Here is a 19,009-nt window from a genome sequence, read left to right as displayed (position 1 = left end):
ACATGCCTAGAAAGCAGAAGGCCCTGGGTTTGGTCCTCAGTTTCGAAAGAAAGAAAGAAAGAAAGAAAGAAAGAAAGAAATAGAACTGTGAAAATGCTAGGAGAATGAAGATATTCAAGGGCAACAGCAAAAGAAAAAGATTTGCTAAAAAAGGTTTAGTAAGGCCAACTATAGGCAGATACCACTTTTTTTTTTTTGAAGATTTATTTCTTTATTATGTATACAGTGTTCTGTCTGCAGGCCAGAGGGCACCAGATCACATTACAGATGGTTGTGAGTCACCATGTGGGTGCTGGAAATTGAACTCAGGACCTCTGGAAGAGCAGTCAGGGCTCTTAACCTCTGAGCCATCTCTCCAGCCCCCCACCTTTTTATCTGGTAAACATTTTAAAGAGCATTCTCGTTGATAAGAATAGGAATCAATGTCACCTTCTTGGAGGACAAGTAAGACCTTGCCAGTGACTTCTGACCCAGAGCTACCACAGGCGAGAATGACAGCCTGGGTAAGCTGCTGTAGACAGTAAAAACTGAGTAGAAAACTTGTCCAATAACAGGCAGACTGCTTTAACATGCTGTCAGTCAGCATTCTTTTTTGTTTATTCATTCTATTTTAAGACAAGGTTTCCTTGTGTAGCCCTGGCTGTACTGGAATTCACTCTGTAGACCAGGTTGGCCTCAAACTCAGAGATCTGCCTGCCTCTGCCTCCTGGGATTAAAGATGTGCACCACCACAGCCTGGCTTGTCAAGTCAGCATCCCAGTGCTTAAAATTACAGGCAATTTGTACCAGTATTCTATGTGGACATGGAAATACATCCAAGTTAAGATACTAAATTTTAAAAAAAGACATGTGACTTTAAAATTTCTATATATTTTTAACATTTAGAGAACAATGCTAAACTGTAACCAGTGGTCCCTCCCACTCAGGGTAGGACTGAGGTTTTGTACTCTAAGCACACTGTTCTTGTTTTCACACTGACATTACTTTTGTAATTGGTAACTTCCTTTTTACATGAGTTATGTCAATCATCAACAAAATCTCACTCTTCCTGTGACACCTAAAACTCAAAACCCAGGCAAATACAACTTACTAAAGGGCTGGGCTGAATAACAGGAAAGAAAAACTGTCATTACCACTCTAGGAAATGAGAAAGCTTCCCATACAACTCCATGTTTTGGATAATTGATCTTTTTTAACCATAAGGCCTCTTACATGGGGCAAGCTCTGCCAAAATATCAATGGCATTTCTAGTTGGAAAGCACAAGATAGTTACAGAAGGGAGGTAATGCAGCTCCAGCCACAGGTCCCCAAAACAAATATGGTGAGATAAGAGTCTCAAAAGACTGCGGTAGGCTGTGACGCTATTCCTTGAGCCAAAGTCTGCAACCCGCAACTGTGAACGGTCCCTCACATGGTTTTGACTAGGAAAGACCCTGGGCTTGCTAGTAACTGGGACTAGCAGATGGGCTGGAAGACCTGAGCCCAGCCTCTGCTTTGCTGTGGTTGCCAACCTCCTTCTTTCCTAAGTACTAACTTCCACCTCCTCCAGGGAGGATGCAAGGTGCCATCCTTTCTCCTTGTTTTTGATAGGATCTCACTAATGAGCCCTGGCTGGACAGAAGCTATGCAGCCCGGTTGGCCTGGAACTTGTGATATCCCTGATGCTAACTACTAAATGCTGAGATTACAGGCATATTTCACAAGTACTAGGCTGGACAGTGCCATTTATAAAATATACTTGCAACTGTAAAGTTATTAAATTATATATTTAAATGCATTTAATGTATGGGAATGTCATTCTCCTGGAATACCCACACTGGAGGTCCTTTCCATCACTGTTAGAATTTTTTTTAGAGTTACACATGCATTCCCCAAACAGCATACACATGGCTCAGCACTGTGGCAATCATCCTTATCCCAAATCAAGTCTAACAGAAATGCTGTTCCTGGGAATGTGTTCACACTCTCCTAGTATTATGGACTACAACATCCAATGGCACCCATGCATGACAAGAAACACTGTAAAAAGCACAGCCTCTGCAGTCTGCTGCAGTTTGGGAAGAAATCACCAGAAAGATACACAATTACTCTGCTTATCTGTAGCCAGACACTCAAGTGCATATGAGCTCTCACCATCTTCTCCACCCACAATACCTGAAAGCAAAACAACTTATAACTCTTCCACTGTTTCATCCATTTGATATAAAGTGCCTTTAGCCTTGGGGACAATAGCAAGTGCCTATCTCTGAGATAAAAACACAAGTTGGTTCTCTAGGCAAGTTTGAAAAGCACTAAAAGAAAACTCATCCATATTTATTCAAGACAAGAATTTGAGGTTTCCAAGCTTATTTCAAACTCTGATCAACCTCTTACAAAAGAACAGCACCTCGACCTGGTGACCCCTTGCTGAGGGCTGTCTCTCAGCCTCTAAAACCTACCACTAGAAACCAGCAGACGCAACAGAAACCCACTCACAGGGATCTTCAGTGGTAACCTGGGGGGTAAATCAGAAATGAACTCTTCAAATCTGATCAGCTCGTTAGCATGATGCAGCAAGGCTTCAGAGGCTTGGTTTTTGTGCACCAAAATGATGTGAAAACCGTGCCTGTGCCTCAGGTCACTGAGTTCCAATGCAAAATTGACATCAGCTGAAAAGAAATGACAAGTTATTAGAAACATTCAACAGAAACAGCCCTGAACAGCTAGTGACGTGACCAAGGAAAACAGGCAGGCCTGGCTCAGACTCAATCATTCTCCTCCTCCTTTTGAACAGGAGCACTTTTTTTTTTGTGAAGAATTAACGTGACAGGGCAATCATACCACACACCCAAGACATAACTTTCTTCTAATATTAACAGAGAGCAGGTTGCAAATCTGAAAATTATTCATCTTGCATTTTTTAAAGTTATAATACTCCCCAAAAAAAACATTTTCTTGAATAAACTAGCCTGCAATATCTCACAGAGAACATAAAGAATCAGACTCTTTTTCTTTCTTAAATTTTTCAGACAAGTGCTCACTATGTAGCCCAGGCTGGCCCAGCACTCGTCCTCCTGCCCTAGCCTCCTAGATGCTGGGATCAGAGGGGTGAGGAACCACACCAGGCTGTAGACTCAGCTGTTTCCCTAAACAGTTGTCAGCAATCATCACTGTATGCCCTGTGTTCACCTCTCTGTGGTTCTTTGGCTTGCACATTTCTGGTAATTCCCACGCAGTGATTGTGGCTGAAACCAGCAGATGCTTTGACACTTACTTGACACAAGAACCACAGTAGCTGGAGCAGTGTGCGTATTTGCAAACCTTCGAAGGCTCTGACGGAGTTTATCATCAGCAGCATTCTTTGCAGTAGCGTTTATATGAGCAACGGTTACCTGTGATCATTTATCAAAAGGGTCATTGAACAAGAGCTGCGGTTAGAAAACTGTCACACACTTGGTCCATATTTTTTTTTAAAAAAAAACAAGGTCTCACTGTGTAGCCCAGGCTAGCCTTAAATTCTTGATCCTTCTGCCTCAGACTCCAGAGTGCTGGGATTAAAGAAATGCACCACAACACCTGGCACCTAGTGGATAACACACAGGAAAAAAAGCTCTTCAATTACTGTTGGGAATATGGAGGTTACAACTAGATCTCAATAACTTCAGAACTGGTTCTCCATATAAAAAGTGGAGAAATTAGCCCAAGTCTCATTTCTAATTGCTTTTGAACTTCTTTTATCCCCCTTTTAAAAAAGAAGAGGGAAAAGGAAGTCAAATTCTAAGTCATCAAGCTTTCCATGATACATTTTGTCCAAAATCTGCATGTGGTATGGTTAAGGTACAGTGTGGGTCATTTTATCACCCGTCTATGTCATTCACTATCTGGAGCCTACTGGACCTGGGGCTGTATGACAGATGGAAGAGGAAATAACATTCCTAAGAAAGGCAAAAACACTGACTCCTATTAAAATCCTATAGACTTACACAAAGCTGTCTTCAAAGCAAAGTGCCTCAACCACATTAATATTCATTTGGATTTGACTGTGTGTGTGTGTGTGTGTAAAAATACATATTTGTACGTTACATGTGAATATATAATTCTAAGCAGAAACATGGAATGTCAATGGTATTATTTATCCAAGAGTCAAAACATTTGGATTCTATCTTTAGCTTTATAGCAGACTTTAAGGTCAGACAGCCTTGATTTAAATTTTAGTTCATAATGCTGTGCATCATGCACACCTTTAATCTCAGCACTCAGGAGACAGAGATAGGTAGATCTTTGTGAACTCAAAGCTAGCCTCACCTACATACCAAGTTCTAGGCCAGCCAGGGTTATCTGGTGAAACTCTAAATAAATAATTATTCCAGTTCTTTCATTTATTGGCAATATAACTCTAAGAAAGTGGTTTCCCTTCTTAGAGCCTCATTTTAATCTGTAAATTGTAAACGCTACATCCATGCTGTATGCCTGGCTCAGAAAGCAGAGAAGCAGCTGAGGCAGACAACACACACAGCCACTACAATGCACATCGCCAAGGAACAAGCAACTTACTGAAGGATCAAATGTTTCAATTTCAGCATTCTAAAAAGAAAAAACTGTGTGTGGCTTTCTCTCATTTGAAAATGGCATAAAAACATCACTAAACCAAGCTGGAATTGGAATTTTAAACAAAACACCCCAAGTAATCAGGCCAGCTATAGTGGCACATTCCTTAATCTCAGCACTTGCGGGGCAGAGGCAGGCAAATCTCTGTGAGTTCGAGGCCAGCCTGGTCTACAGAGAAAGTTCCAGGCCAGCCAGGGCTACACAGAGAAACCCTGTGTCTTGAAGAATGGTAAAAAATAAAATAAAAAATAAAAAAATGTTTTGTTTTTTAATTATGTGTGTATCACGTATGTGCCTGGCACCTGCAGAGACCAGAAGAGGGTTGTCAGATGCCTGGAACTGGAGTTACAGATGGTTGTTAGCCATCTTATGGTTCTGGGAACTGAACTCCAGTCCTCTGGAAGAGCAGCCAGTGCTCTTAAATGTTGAGCTGAGCCACTGCTCCAGCCCTCAGCAGATTACAATTCTTTCTTTCTTTTTTTTTTCTTTTTACATTACAATTCTTTTTTTAAAATTTATTTATGTATATGAATGTTCTGTCTATATGTAAACCTGCATGCTAAAAAAGGGTATCAGAACTCATTATAGATGGTTGTGAGCCACTATAGGGTTGTTGGGAATTGGACTCAAGATCTCTGGAAGAACAGTCAGTGCTCTTAATCAATGAGCCATCACTCAGAAGATTACAATTCTTAACAAAAATAAATAAATAAACAAATAGATAAATAAGTAGATAGACAGATAGATAGATAGATAGATAAATAAATAAATTTACCTGGCAATTATTTAGTTCTTGAATAACTTCCTTGTTTTCTTTACTGATGTCGCACACACAGATAAACTCTGCTTCTCTGTGTCCTCTAAAAAACCTCTCACGGATTCTCTGTACAACAGTTGTTGCTGACCGGCCAGAGGGGACTGAGCAATTTTCAATATCCCAGAAAACGCCAATTGGGGGAAGAGCCTCCAGTACCTGTCCGGTGACTGCAACTTCTGGTGACCCTTAAAAAATATTAATACTTCCAGTTCCAGTTACACATAGTGAAAAAGAAAACAGTGAGCTAAAATGCAATAGGTAACTACCCATCATTCTAAATAGCAGAAATATCAATGTCATTGCTTGCCATTAAGTTTAAGGATAACAGGAGGCAGAGCCAGGCGGATCTCTGTGAGTTCGAGGCCAGCCTGGGCTACCAAGTGAGTCCCAGGAAAGGCGCAAAGCTACACAGAGAAACCCTGTCTTGAAAAACCAAAAAAAAAAAAAAAAAAAAAAAGTTTAAGGATAACAACTTCACTGACCAGCCCAAGAAGCAACCACGATATCCCAGTGACATACTGGGAGCACTCCTACTTTTTTCCCCCCAGACAGGGTTTCTTTGTGTAGCCTTGGCTGTCCTGGAACTTGCTTGGTAGACCAGGCTGGCCTCAAACTCAGAGATCAGCCTGCCTCTGTCTCCCAAGTGCTGAATTAAAGGCGTGCACCACCACCTGGCCACTCCTACTTTCAATAACAACAAACCTACAAATCAGTGGTGCCCAAACAACTCTATGTTAACAGTAGGACTTCACCCTCTGCTGACCCATGATGGCTGTCTGCTGGGTATGGAAGAACATGAAGAGACCATCAAAGTGAAACTGGCACTGAGTCTCACTTTAAATTACTCTAATTGTCATTAACATCTGTTTTAACCTTTCAGAGATGTTTTTGGATGATAAAATATCACAGTAACTACTTTTTAGGGAAATAATTTTGATTTCAAACTCTAAGGTTTCAAATACTACTAATAATCAGCCACTACTAAATTTTTCTAAATACTAAATATGTCTAGGGAGTATTAAGAACCTAAGATGAGTTCAAGCATGGTAGCCCATGCCTTTAATCCTAGCACTCAGGAGGCAGAAGCAGGTGAACCTCTGTGAGTTGTAGGCGAGGATGGTTTATACAGAGGGTTCCAGAACAGCCAGGGCTATACAGAAAGACCGTCTCATAAACATTAAAGTAAACATACAACCTAAGTGAGCCCAAGTTTCCTACAGCACTTAATCTCTGCAATACACTCTCCATATTCCTATTCTGGTCTCAAACAGCCACAGCTCAACATGAAGTCCTAATAATAGTACAGATATTTGCCAAATGAGGGAAAAGAAGACTCACATACACTTTGAAATGTAAACGTACAAGGAAATCTTTATAGGCAATTAAATACAACATTTGTGTCAGATACTGAAAGCTCAAATGGAGGCTGTATAGGTAGCTCAGCAGTCAAAAATACTTGTTGCTCTTGCAGAGGACAAGGGTTCAGTTCCCAGCATACACATGGTAGCTGGCAACCTTTAGTAACTCCAGTTCCAGGGGATCCAGTGCCCTCTTCTGGCCTCCACAAGCACCAGGCACACATAAGTACACTTACATACATGCATGTAAAACACTCAAACACATAAAAAATAAATAAACATTAAAAAACAGACAAATGCACTCTTTAATGCTACACCATTATTTACCAAATTTCGAAGCAGCATGGCCTAGACTGGTTGCCAACAACGAGGTCTCCTTCTCCATCCCTTTTGTTCCACAGCCATTACACAGAGGGATAGCTCGAGGTGCAGGCTGAGTACTTGGAGGTAGTACATTTGGCCAGATTTTAGCATCATCAATTACACTATTTCTTGCTGGCTGTTTTAACATTTTTTTTTAAAGGAAGAAGTTTTAGACACATCAATAAAGAACTTAGACTCATATACAAGTGAAAACACCATTCTAAGCTTTTCACCTTCCTACCTGATGACCTCTGATAAATTGTATTTTCAAATCTTTATCAGAACTACCAGCTACCAATTCACAGTCTCATCTCAAGAAGCAACTTGAAATGATCAGGGACCTGTTCAAATAGTCATTTCCAACCTGGGACATGCATCTGTTATGAAAGAGATCTTACATGCACCTCCCATAAATAGCAGAAAAACCTTTCTTTGAATACTAGTGCGAATGGGGCCAAGCTTCACGTTCCTCATATTACAAAAAGACACGAAAGGGCCAGTGTATAAGCTGAGTTTAACTTATAAGAACTCAACCAACTCTGTCCTAGAGAAGGATGAAAGAGATAATGAACTTGGCAAACTAAGATGTCCTGTAGGACATGGCTTTCTTGTGACCAGGGGCTCTAAAAGCACAAGCTACACACCTAACAACACTACTTTTCTAGATGGTCTCTCATTTTAACCTTTGCATCTTTCAGTATTAGCTGAAGCTATGCTCAGGGAGTTCGAGCTACACCATGAAGACTCTTCAACCCCATGCACAGTAAAGATATGGCAAGATAAAGACATTTCTAAATAGAACCTCAAACTTCATTATCTGCCCCCAGGTTAAAGAATAAAAGATACATACCTTGTTTAGACAGTCTTCACAGTAAAGTGAGCCCTTTAAACAAACCGGAGGTGCCACATTTAGGTGAAGAGAGTTGGTGCACAAGTGAGGTGTAAGCTCTGACTGGGAAAGACGATCTTCCAAACGCCCACAAGCCCCACTTGGGAAATCAGAACAGGGGAAATAGCCAGCAGAGGTGCAGCCCTGGAGAGTCGGGAACTGATGCAGCTTGTGCATGTTACTATGACATGACTGGAAATGGAGCTTCCCACAACACGGTAGGTGCTTGCAGGAAGGTAGGTTACTCTCTACACACATGCTGGGAAAGCCACTCGCAAGGCCCACCAAGTTGCTCCTAGCAGAGGCATTCTGCAGTGAAGCTACAGACTGGAAAGCAAACCCTGACCCTACTTGACACGTGACTGTCCTGGTGCTTGGTGAGTCTAAGAGTGAGCCCGTGTGAATCAAGCTCCCAGAACCTCCACTACTGCTGCCATCACCACTACCAAAATGCATGGGTGAAGTGGAGGGTTCATTAGGGCAATGAACACAGCAGCTTACTTTGGGAACAGCTGAGAGCTGTACTTTTGATTGCTGAAGAGAATGACTATCAGGAAGTGGGACTGCTGGGAAAAGTTCAGAGTCAACATGAAGAGGTGATGGTATATCCTTTAACTCCACAGTAGCTTTCTTATTCTCCATGTACTCTTCCTGAGGAGAGATCAGAACACAAGTCAATTTTTGGAGACCACTGTATTTTGTTCTCTCATACACTACTGTATGAAAAACAATGTTCAACTCTCTTTACACCACTTAATTGTAACTGAATATAACAGCATCCAGCTAAGACCAGGGACAATCTTCAGAGAGGTCTGCAGGAAGGCAACACAGAAACATACAACTAAAATTAATGCTATGTCAGAATCTTAAGACAGTTAGGCAGGGGGTTCTGTTTAGTTTCGGCAAGCCAGGTTAACCACCATACTTCAGCGACTATATGTAACTTCCCCTTGCTTCAAAGCACTGTTCTAAAGAAAACTGGGGCATACAAACAATGATTTCACAGCATTAAAGGAAGGTGGCTTATAAGCAAGTAGCTTCCTTTTATTTATTCCTGTAGTTGTTGAGTAAAGAGTTTTAGTTGGGTTCTCCTAAAGGAGGAGAGTGACGTTCCAAACACTATGAATGAGACCAGCCATCTACCCAAAGTGGCCCAGCTGTGCTGCTGATAGCACTGAGGAAACATTGAAGCCTTAATGCAGCTTTTATACTATGGCCAGTGCAAAGATACAGTGATTAATTAAAACCACCCATTCTCAGTTCAAAACCCAACACCACCAAAAAGGAAAAGAAAGAATATACTTAATGTTCTCAAGAAATCCTGAACAGAACAGTATTGTCAATATTTTCTAACTTAATAGACTTAAAACTAAGAGGGTGAGCCAGGGACAGTGATCACATCTGTCTGTAATCCTGCACTTGGGAGACCAAGGCAGAAGGATCACAAATTCAAAGCCAGCCTCGACTATATAAGAAAAATTTATCTCCAAAGCCACAGGCCAAATCCACTTAAGAAAGTTATAGTTAAATACAATTTGTTTTATACTTTTCACTGATTTTATGATGCAAGCTTTTGGAATTTGGGGCTTTAACAAGAAATCAAATTCCCCCCCCCCCCCAGTTTTAAACCTTAAAACCTGTTACTCAGAGTGGAATACAGTGTTGAGCAAGTGTGTTTCTTGTTGAATGAGAGATCATAAAAATGTGCAGGGTGTTATATGGGCAGGAAAGACTGTCCCAGATCACCTGTACCAATTATCTATTCACAGCATGCTAAGTCTTGCACATAGTTACCGTTTGGGGACTAAGAGGCAATGTCTGCTCAGAATGAGAAAAGCAACCAGAGAATTTCCAAAGCCACGGCTTAGCATCATTATCTTGGTGAAGCCATCTAAGTGTTCTACTGCAAGGGTTCTCAGTTCCGTTCCCTTCCATCACATAGCCAGACAATGTGGTTCAACATTCTTTCATCTTTCTTTTCTTTCTTCCACCCTGTTAAAAATGAGTTGTCTTAGTTAGGGTTTCTATTGCTGTGACAAAACACCATGACCAAAAATCAAGTTGGGAGGAAAGGGTTTATTTGGCTTATACTTCAGCATTGCTGTTTATCACTGAAGGAAGTCAGGGCAAGAACTTAAACAGGGCAGGATCCCGGAGGTAGGAGCTGATGCAAAGGCCATGGAAGGGAGCTGCTTACTGGCTTGCTTCCCATGGTTTGCTCAGTCCACCTTCTTATAGAATCCAGTACCAGCAGCCCAGGGATGGTATCACCCACCATGGGCTGGGCCCTCTACCATTGAAAACTAAATGAAAAAAAAAAAAAATGCCTTATAACTGGATCCCATGGTGTCATTTCCTCAGCTAAGGCTCCTTCCTCTAATGACTTTGGCTTGTGTCAAGTTGACACACAAAACCAGGCAATACACAGGTCAACGTCTGTTACTTCTTTACACAAGTACCCATTTTATAATGTTAAAAATGAGACCACAGCTGTATTCATGGCACAATGGCTCTCACATTCAGACCTTAAAGAACAAGGGCAGCATGGATTTCACAGCTCAGTACAGGCTACTAAAATTTGGTATATTTGGTTGGTTCCAACTATTTAAATTTGATTTAGGAAAAAAAAAAATCTATGATCTGAGGCTGGGAGATGGTTGAGAAAAGTATTTGCTACACAAGGATGAGGACCTGAATTCAGATCCCACTCTTATAAAAGACAAGCATGCAACTGTAACTCCAGCACTGGAGAGGTGGAAATGGGCAGATCCCTGAGTTCAATGGCTACCCTTCCCAGCAAAAATCAGTCAACTCCAGATTCAGTGAGACTAACTCAAAAAACAAGGTAGAGGGGCCAGTGAAAGGGTTCACTAAAGGTGATTGCCTCCAAGTCTGACAACCTTAGTGCCATTCCAACATAATAGAGAGAACTGACTCCCACAAGTTATCTTCAAACCTCCACATTTAAGCTATGGTATGCATACACATACATACACACACACACACACACACACACACACACACAAATAAATGTAATTTTTAAAAAACTAAATAAAGGGGCTGGAGAGATGGCTCAGTGGTTAATAGCACCGACTGCTCTTCCAGAGGTCCTGAGTTCAATTCCCAGCACCCACATGGTGGCTGACAACCATCTACAATGGGATTTGATGCCCTCTTCTGGCATGCAGGTGTATATGAAAATAGGGCACTCATATACATAATAATACATAATTTTTTTAATTAATAGAGAACGATGAGGGATATACCCAACATCAACTTCTACATATAGGTGTCCGTATGTGCACCTGCAAACACACCCACATGAACATGTACATATACCACACAAATCATTTATAAACTGCCATTCTTCATATCCCAGTTTTTTTTCTATGTGTGCAAATGAATAAGCAATTACATGTGTGTACAGGACAGAGGTCAGCCTTGGGTGTTTTTCCCAATCTACCACCTTTTTTCTTCCTCCTCTTTTTTAAGGACAGGGGTTCTCACTGAACCTGGAGCATACCAATTTGGCTAGACTGGCTGTCCAGTGGACACTTGAGATCCTCTGATCTCTCTCTCTCTCCATCAATGGGATTACAAGCACATGTTATCACCTCACCCAGCTTTTACACAGGTGCTGGAGATTGAACTCAGGCCCTAACGCTTGTGCAACAAGCACTTTACCTACTGAGCCACCTCCCCAGCCACTAGGACTTTACAAATAAGAATGGACTACAGATGAGTCCTACTTATTTTTTTTTTTTTTTTTTTTTTTGGTTTTTCGAGACAGGGTTTCTCTGTGTAGCTTTGCGCCTTTTCCTGGAACTCGCTTGGTAGCCCAGGCTGGCCTCGAACTCACAGAGATCCACCTGGCTCTGCCTCCCGAGTGCTGGGATTAAAGGCGTGCGCCACCACCGCCCGGCGAGTCCTACTTATTTTTAAGACACAGCCATGCTTGAAGGACAGAGCCAAATCATGGACTTTGCACATCTCTAGGTGAGAACTCTTCTCTTCACTTGGCTGAAATAAGACTCCAGGTTCTAAACAGGTGTGATGGCCTATAGCTCTTGTTAATTTTCAGATATTCTTCCTATAAGTTCTGCTTAGGACAGCAGAGAAGTTAACAGTAGGGAACATCTAATATAAAAAAAGAAACACAGTATCAACCTTTCTGCTCCTGATATGAGCAAAGGGACAAGTTAAATGACCTCTGAGAACTTTGAATTCTATCCTACCAGAGAAGCCATCCAATCGATTTCTTCATTTATTTATAATGAAAGTGCAATGTAACAGACTGGATCACCAAACATCCAGCAATTAAGAAAGTCACAACTCAGAGAGTGAGATCCAGGACAGGCACACCAAAACAACACAGAGAAACCCTGTCTTGAAAAAAAACCAAAATAAATAAATAAATAAGTAAATTAATAAATAAATAAAGTCACAACTCACAGATGTACTTTACACCAGCATGAGTACACTCTTAGTAGTAGACCAAAGGCAAAGCCAATGCACACTCTTTGAGCAGGAAGGAAGCTAATAATGGTGAGAACCACCATTAAGGTTTTTATTTGTAAGTCCTCACCACAACAGCCCAACAGTGGCCATTTTCAGTAATTACTTTATCAGAAATTTCATCTGTGCATGTAGAAAATAGGTTCTTTCAGCTGTTATCTCTGATAAGACACTTCTAAGAGATTTTACAGCTCTATGACAGGGTGAGGGGAGAATGGTTCAAAATGTATGTCAAGTATGGGTGGACTGATCACATAAAGAAGTCTGCCAGCCAAAACCAGCCTGCCGCCTGTATGCATGTGTGTTTGTGTATGTATATCTAGTGCTTCTTGGACAGGATCTGATTCTGTAATCCTGAAGGCTAGCCTCAAACTTTTAACAATCTGCCTACCTCAGTCTCCCAAATACTGAGATTACAGGTGTGAGCCCCGGCACACCTGTATTTAAATGGCCTGTGAACTAAGAATATTATTTTGCATATTTTAAATTCCTGAGAAAGCATTCTTAAATATGAAATTCAAACTTTAGTATCCATAAAGTTTCACCAGGACACAGCTATACTCCATTTAAATATTATCTATGGCTGAGTTGAACTGTAATTGAGACTTGAGTCTTTGCCACATAATCTGGTTATAAAGCCCAATATATTTACTATTTAGCCAGTGTGCTGAAACTATAAAGCTTAAGTTTGTTTGTAGGCTGGGGGTGGGCGGGTACGGAGCTTAGTGGCATATGTAAGGTTCTGAGTTCAATCCCAGACAGACAGAAAGAGGGGAAGGGAGGCAGAAAAGGGGAAAAAAAGGAGAGAAAGTAGAAGAAAGAAAAAGATGTTTGTTTCCTTGTCTGTACACTGTCTCAATCTGCCACAGCACTATAAAAAATGAATTTAAAAATGCATGCACTGTCCATTTTCACCACTGTATCTTGTAGTCAGCCCAAGGCCTATTCCATGGTAATCACAAATTATTGGTTGAATGAAGGTATTAACAGAATTAATCTAGTACACAATTAAAAATAATCTGGAGACAAAGTTAACTGCTATCACTGTTTGAATTACAATGTTTTTAATTATTAAATCCAGGTTGTGCCAGGTGGTGGTGATGCACACCTCTGCACTCAAGAGGCAGAAGCAGGTGAATCTCTGTTGAGTTCAAGGCCAGCCTACAGAGCGAGCAGGACAGCCAAGGCTACACAGAGAAACTCTGTCTGGAAAAACCAAAAACAAACAAAAACCCAAGTGTATCACCCAACAAGCTCCTCTCTTATTCATAAGAACTTGTGATGTTCACAGTGTTTATAATTTCAGCATGCTCAGACCTTCCGAAGCCAACTCCTAAAAGTGTACTACCACTTTCAACACTTCACTGAGAAACAAGAAATTTAAGTCTCATAGCTAGCTTGAGGTCAAAAGGCTCACCTACCTCTTTCTACTACACCAAGTTGCCATCGACACTGTTCAAAGAACCAGGAATAGTGGCACATGTCTGCTATCCCAACAATCAGGAGGCAGAGACAGGAGGATCTCTGCCAAGTTGAAGAGCAGCCTGGGCTACATATCAAGTTCCAGGCAGCCATAGTTATACAATGAGACTTTGTCTCAAAAAAAAAATTAAAATTAATACATGTATTGTTGATTCTTTTTTTACTCTTATTCTTTGCTTTTTGGGGGCCCGCCACCCAGCTCCCAAATAAACACACAGAATCTTACTCTTTCTTTCTTATGAATGCTCAGCCTTAGCTTGGCTTATTTCTAGCCAGCTTTTCTTAAATTATCCTGTCTACTTTTTGCCTCTGGGCTTTTACCGTCTATTTCTGTATATCTTTTCTTTACTTCTTACTCTGTGTAGCTGGGTGGCTAGCCCCTGGAGTCCTCCTCTCCTTCTCTTGTTCCTTGAGCCTCTCCCAGATTTCTCTTCCTATTTATTCTCTCTGCCTACTAGCCCCATCTATCCTTTTTCCTGCCTGGCTACTGACAGTTCAGCTTTTTATTAGATCAATCAGGTGTTTTACACAGGCAAAGTAACACAGCTTCACAGAGTTAAACAAATGCAACATAAAAGAATGCAACACATCTTTGCATCATTAAACAAATGTTACATTATGCACCAGCATAAATATAACACATCTTCAACCAATATTCCACAACATATAGGGACATATATAGATTACTCCGTACAAATACATATAAGGAAAAACATTAGTGACCTGCACCCTAAATTTTCCCCAAATACTCCTTGGAATTCCATTAGGCATCTGAGCTAGCCAGAGGAAGCTCTGGCTAGTTAAGAGTCTTCCCTTCTGCCACTCTTTGTCTTTGAGCAACTTAGACACTGGCTGCATTCTCAGCCAGTGACATTGCATTGCATGCATGTTGGTCTTCCTATCTGTGTAGTTGTGGGCAACTCATCTTTTTGAACCTAAGGCCCATCTCCTGTGAGTCTAACAATCATCGCAACCCCCTTACTTCCAGAGTTATTTGTGGTTTAATGACGAGAGATACCTGAGGATGAGTTATTTCTCAAATGGCCTCCCCCTACCACAAACTCCCATAGTGTGCTAATCCACTTTATTGGTTCTGTGTATTTGTTTGTTTTCTTATTTATTTGGCGTTTTATTATTTTTCTCCCCCACTAGAATATAATTCTACGTCAGTATTGACTGTATTTTCTTATTCACTACTGTATACCCTGAACCTACCACTCCTCCACTGTGCCTCACAAATGTCAATAAGTGACCGCTGGTAGAGCTCACTAAATGTGAAGGAAGACCATTTAGCTGACCGTTTCCTTGTATGCAAAACAGAAAGATCCTGGAAAGTCCAAAAGATACTACTAGTACAACTAGAAAGCTCTTGGTTACACCAAAAAGGTGCTTGGCAAACTTGTGCTAGAATTAATGGGGGGAGTGGCTGAAACTGAAGTTGCATCCAAAGAGGCTGCTACGAGACCGCTCAGGAGGGCTGCAAAAACAAGCCAAGGGACGCAACTCCACCACTGTCCCTTTTCTCAACTTCCTAACTTTGCACACCCTGCGAAGGTTGCTGCTGACACCTGGAGGGCCCGGGAAGAAGCAAGAAGGCAGGCGCCGGCAGGGAGCCAAACGCCCGGAAGACACCGCGCGGCCCCTTTGGCGGGTCCCGGACCCCACAGTATCAGTCTGGGAAAAAGGGCGCTGTTCCCAGGCCAGCTACGCTGTTGGCCGAACAACCCGAGCACCTGAGTGGAGTCCCGGCACTGACAGAGGACTCACCTCAGCCGCCAGGTCCTTTTCCGCTCACATTCCGACCCCGCCGACTTCCCCCCGCCCCCCAGGCCCTTTGTTTTGATTCCCGACTCCGCACCTCCCGCCGCCGCCGCCAAGCGCACCCTCCACTTCCGCTTCCGCTTCCGCACCGCACCTCCCCTGTCGTAAAACCCACTCTCTTATCTACTACTAGCCCCGCCCCTTTCTCCATTTCCCCCCCCCCCCCGCACACACACTCACCTCTTCCTCCATGTTACCACACCCTTCTCTGCACCTCCCCTATAACCACGCCCTTTCCCCCGCCCATCCCCAATGCGTCTCCGCCTAGCCCTGGTCCTTCCTCCTCTAGCCCCGCCCACCTCCCCTCCCGCTCTTCCCATCCTCTGTCTAGCTCCACCCCTTCCCTCGTCTCGCCCAGTCTTTTCTTCCGCCCCGCCCTCGTCTTCGCTTCTTCTCCGCGCGGAGCACGGTGGGAACTGGAGGGGGGGGCGGGGCCTCGCGGCCCTGCAGCCTCGTCAGGCTCAGTCCCCTCCCGATAAACCTCTAAATAGGGTCTTTACCCGGGGGCGGCCTCGGTTTTTTTAGCACGAACATCCAGTTTAGGAGTCCTCTCCCCTGGCTTGATGATGCCAGGTCAAATGGAGCCTCCAGGCGGAGAACTGAAGAACTTGTGTGATGAAGGCTAGAAAAAGCCTGCCAAAAGAGACTTGCTAGGGTCCAGCACTTAACATCTTGGGAGGGAGACGAAGGAGACCAGATTTCTGTGAAATAAAGCGTGTGGTGGCTTTTTAACGTTCTGACTCCTCACGTGATAGTCCTGTTTTATCTTTACAAATTAAATTGTGTATATTGCACAGCACATCTGCACAACCTAGTGGCGAGTGCAGAAAGAACAATAAAACTTACCAAAAGAGCTTTGGCAAGTTCTGTCCTGCCGGCCAAGTTTCGGCCCAGCTGGCGCCGATAAAGTAAATGCGAAAACTGCTGAATATTGTCACCAACAATAAAGAATACATGATGACCTACCCTTTTTTTTTTTTTTTTTTTTTTTATGTAGCATCTCATCTGTATAGCCTTGGTTGGCCTGGAACTTGCCGTGTAGACCAAGCTGGCCTCGATCTCAGATTCTCTTGCCTTTGAGAAGGCGCTGAGGTGCTAGGATTAAAGGCGTTTGTCTCACCTGGGAAACTTTTCATTTGAATAAACCTGGTGCTTTGTTTCAAATGAATACTTTTCAGGTGACAGGTTGGGAACGAAAAAGAAGATGTTAAAGTTATAAAAACTTAGCGAAACCAAACTGTGAGCGGCCATGTGAGTTCTGGGAATTGAAACAGGGTCGCTCTGGAAGAGCACTCGGTGTTCTTAACTGCTGAGCCATCTCTCCAGCCCAAATACTTCATGTTTTAAATGCATAAACGGTGCTCTGTATTTTCTCCCCACTCTCCAATTGAGCCTTGCAGTCTTCACTTTTATTTGACCTAAATATAAGTTAGGGCTTTCTGCTATTGTTTGTTTTTAGAGACAGGGTTTCTCTGTGTAGCACTGGCTGTCCTGGAACTCACCCGGTAGATGAGGCTGGCCTCGAACTCAGGGATCCGCCTACCTCTGCCTTCTGAGTGCTGAGATTATACAAGTTTTCAGGACTCAGTGGGGTAAATTTCTGAAATCGTCAGCTGTTTACTATTTCCTGTTGCAAATTATGTTTTTTAAAAAAGCACATCTAAATGTAGGCACAGTTTAAAATGTGCTAGCTGAGTAGTGCTTTTAAATAGTTTCTGCTTAAAAGTCGGCCAGGAAGCCAGGTATAGTGGCACATGCCTTTAATCTAGCATTTGGGAGGCAGAAGCAGGCAGATATCTGAGTTTGATGCCAGCCTGGTCTACAGAGTGAGTTCCAGGACTGCCAAGGCTGTCACACAGAGAAACCTTGTCTTGGAAAACCACGCGTGTGCATACACACGAACACACTCACACAACACACACACACTGAAGGGTTCAGGAATAGGAAGATAGGAATATAATAAGATGGAAATACAGAAATAAGATAGGAAGATGGAAGCTGACAGCTTTAACTAGGGCTGTCTTTATTTTACGATGGGCAACTCTGTTAGCAACCCAAATGTTAGCTTTTAACGATGGCTCTCTGCAGCTTGGGGTTAGAGGACAGCTACAGTAGACCAAAGTTGTCCTTTAGTGAGTTCTACCTGACAACCTGCTTTGCATTGTTTCGTAATCTCCCTGCTATGAGAAACCAGCTATGTGAAGAAAGCTGTAAGTCTTGGTATATACTGTTAATTATGTCCAAAGGGACTACAGGGTTATACAAACATCAGTTAGCTGGAACCCTCTAAAATCTTGGCAGCAGGAAATTGTAAATACTAAAATGCAATATATCTCTAAAAGTTTAACTTCAAAACCATAAAAATTCCTTTGTCCATGCCTAATGCTTGCCTCCTAATACAAAAAGGGGCTCATGATTCATCCCCAGCACCACAGCTCAGAATCCGAGATTCTGGCTGTGGTCCCAGTTAACTGGTATTCTCTCTTTTCCCCATAGTAATTTTTAAAAATAAAGTTTGCTTCTGGTTTTAGACTTTGGTGGTCTGTGCCTCATTTTTTTGTGCATCCTTGGACCTAACAACACAAAAGTCTGCCAGGAAACAAATGAACTTTGATAACTAATTAGGAAGCAGAATTACCAAGAACATTTTTTTTCCCAGTCTCCAGATATGCAGTTCTACTTAGGGAGGACGAGTTCAAACACATTGTTGAAGAATCCTTTGTGTTTCTATTAAATTCTCCAGAAGGCACACCCAAGGTGTTTGTTATTGCTAAGGACACTGTTGTGTCTGTGTATAGGTAGAATTTCCCAAGGGAGAATTGATATCGATGAAAAAGATACTAGTTTCTGTTTTGTTTTTAAAGTCTCAAACAAGTATGGCACTCTTCGTAGGTGTTTCTTTTACCTCCATTTTATTCTAGCTATTTTTGAATACTGACAATATTAACTAAAAATATAAAACGGGGAAAAAAGTAATTGCGATGTTCAATTGCTATTTGAACAAATTTTAGCCACCAAACATAAAAGAGAAGACATTTTCCTTTGACTTTGCTTGGCATTTTTTTCTAGTCAAGAGGTAGACTAGGGTCAACAGATATTATAATAAATAAAGCCAGCAGTTAGACTAAATGAAAAGCTTGAAAAAATGAGAATCATGAGTGCTTTTCAAAACACTCA

The 19,009-nt window shown here is 42.1% G+C and overlaps 1 protein-coding gene across 3 annotated transcripts in view; it reads right to left on the bottom strand.

Moving 5' to 3' along the window:
* The window catches only part of Marf1 (meiosis regulator and mRNA stability factor 1), a 49,889-nt gene extending 34,005 nt beyond the window's left edge, over positions 1-15,884 (bottom strand). Inside the window, exons 1-8 of one of the 3 annotated variants that reach the window (XM_059269943.1) lie at positions 15,779-15,884; positions 9,809-10,006; positions 8,516-8,665; positions 7,976-8,008; positions 7,090-7,261; positions 5,363-5,589; positions 3,254-3,371; positions 2,476-2,648 (exon numbers count right to left, since the gene is read on the bottom strand). In XM_059269943.1, the coding sequence (XP_059125926.1) occupies positions 2,476-2,648; positions 3,254-3,371; positions 5,363-5,589; positions 7,090-7,261; positions 7,976-8,008; positions 8,516-8,665; positions 9,809-9,949 (1,014 nt within the window). In that variant the 5' untranslated portion in view covers positions 9,950-10,006; positions 15,779-15,884. Of the gene's footprint in view, positions 1-2,475; positions 2,649-3,253; positions 3,372-5,362; positions 5,590-7,089; positions 7,262-7,975; positions 8,666-9,808; positions 10,007-15,778 lie in introns of all 3 variants that reach the window. The other 2 variants (XM_059269942.1, XM_059269944.1) reach the window with 2 other exon arrangements.
* Positions 15,885-19,009: the final 3,125 nt, after the last annotated feature.

The sequence above is a fragment of the Peromyscus eremicus genome, chromosome 8a, assembly GCF_949786415.1.
Source record: "Peromyscus eremicus chromosome 8a, PerEre_H2_v1, whole genome shotgun sequence".
NCBI classification, from domain to species: Eukaryota; Metazoa; Chordata; class Mammalia; order Rodentia; family Cricetidae; genus Peromyscus; species Peromyscus eremicus.
The sequence above is the reverse complement of the archived record's forward strand: the minus strand, read 5'-3'. Positions and strand labels throughout refer to the sequence as shown.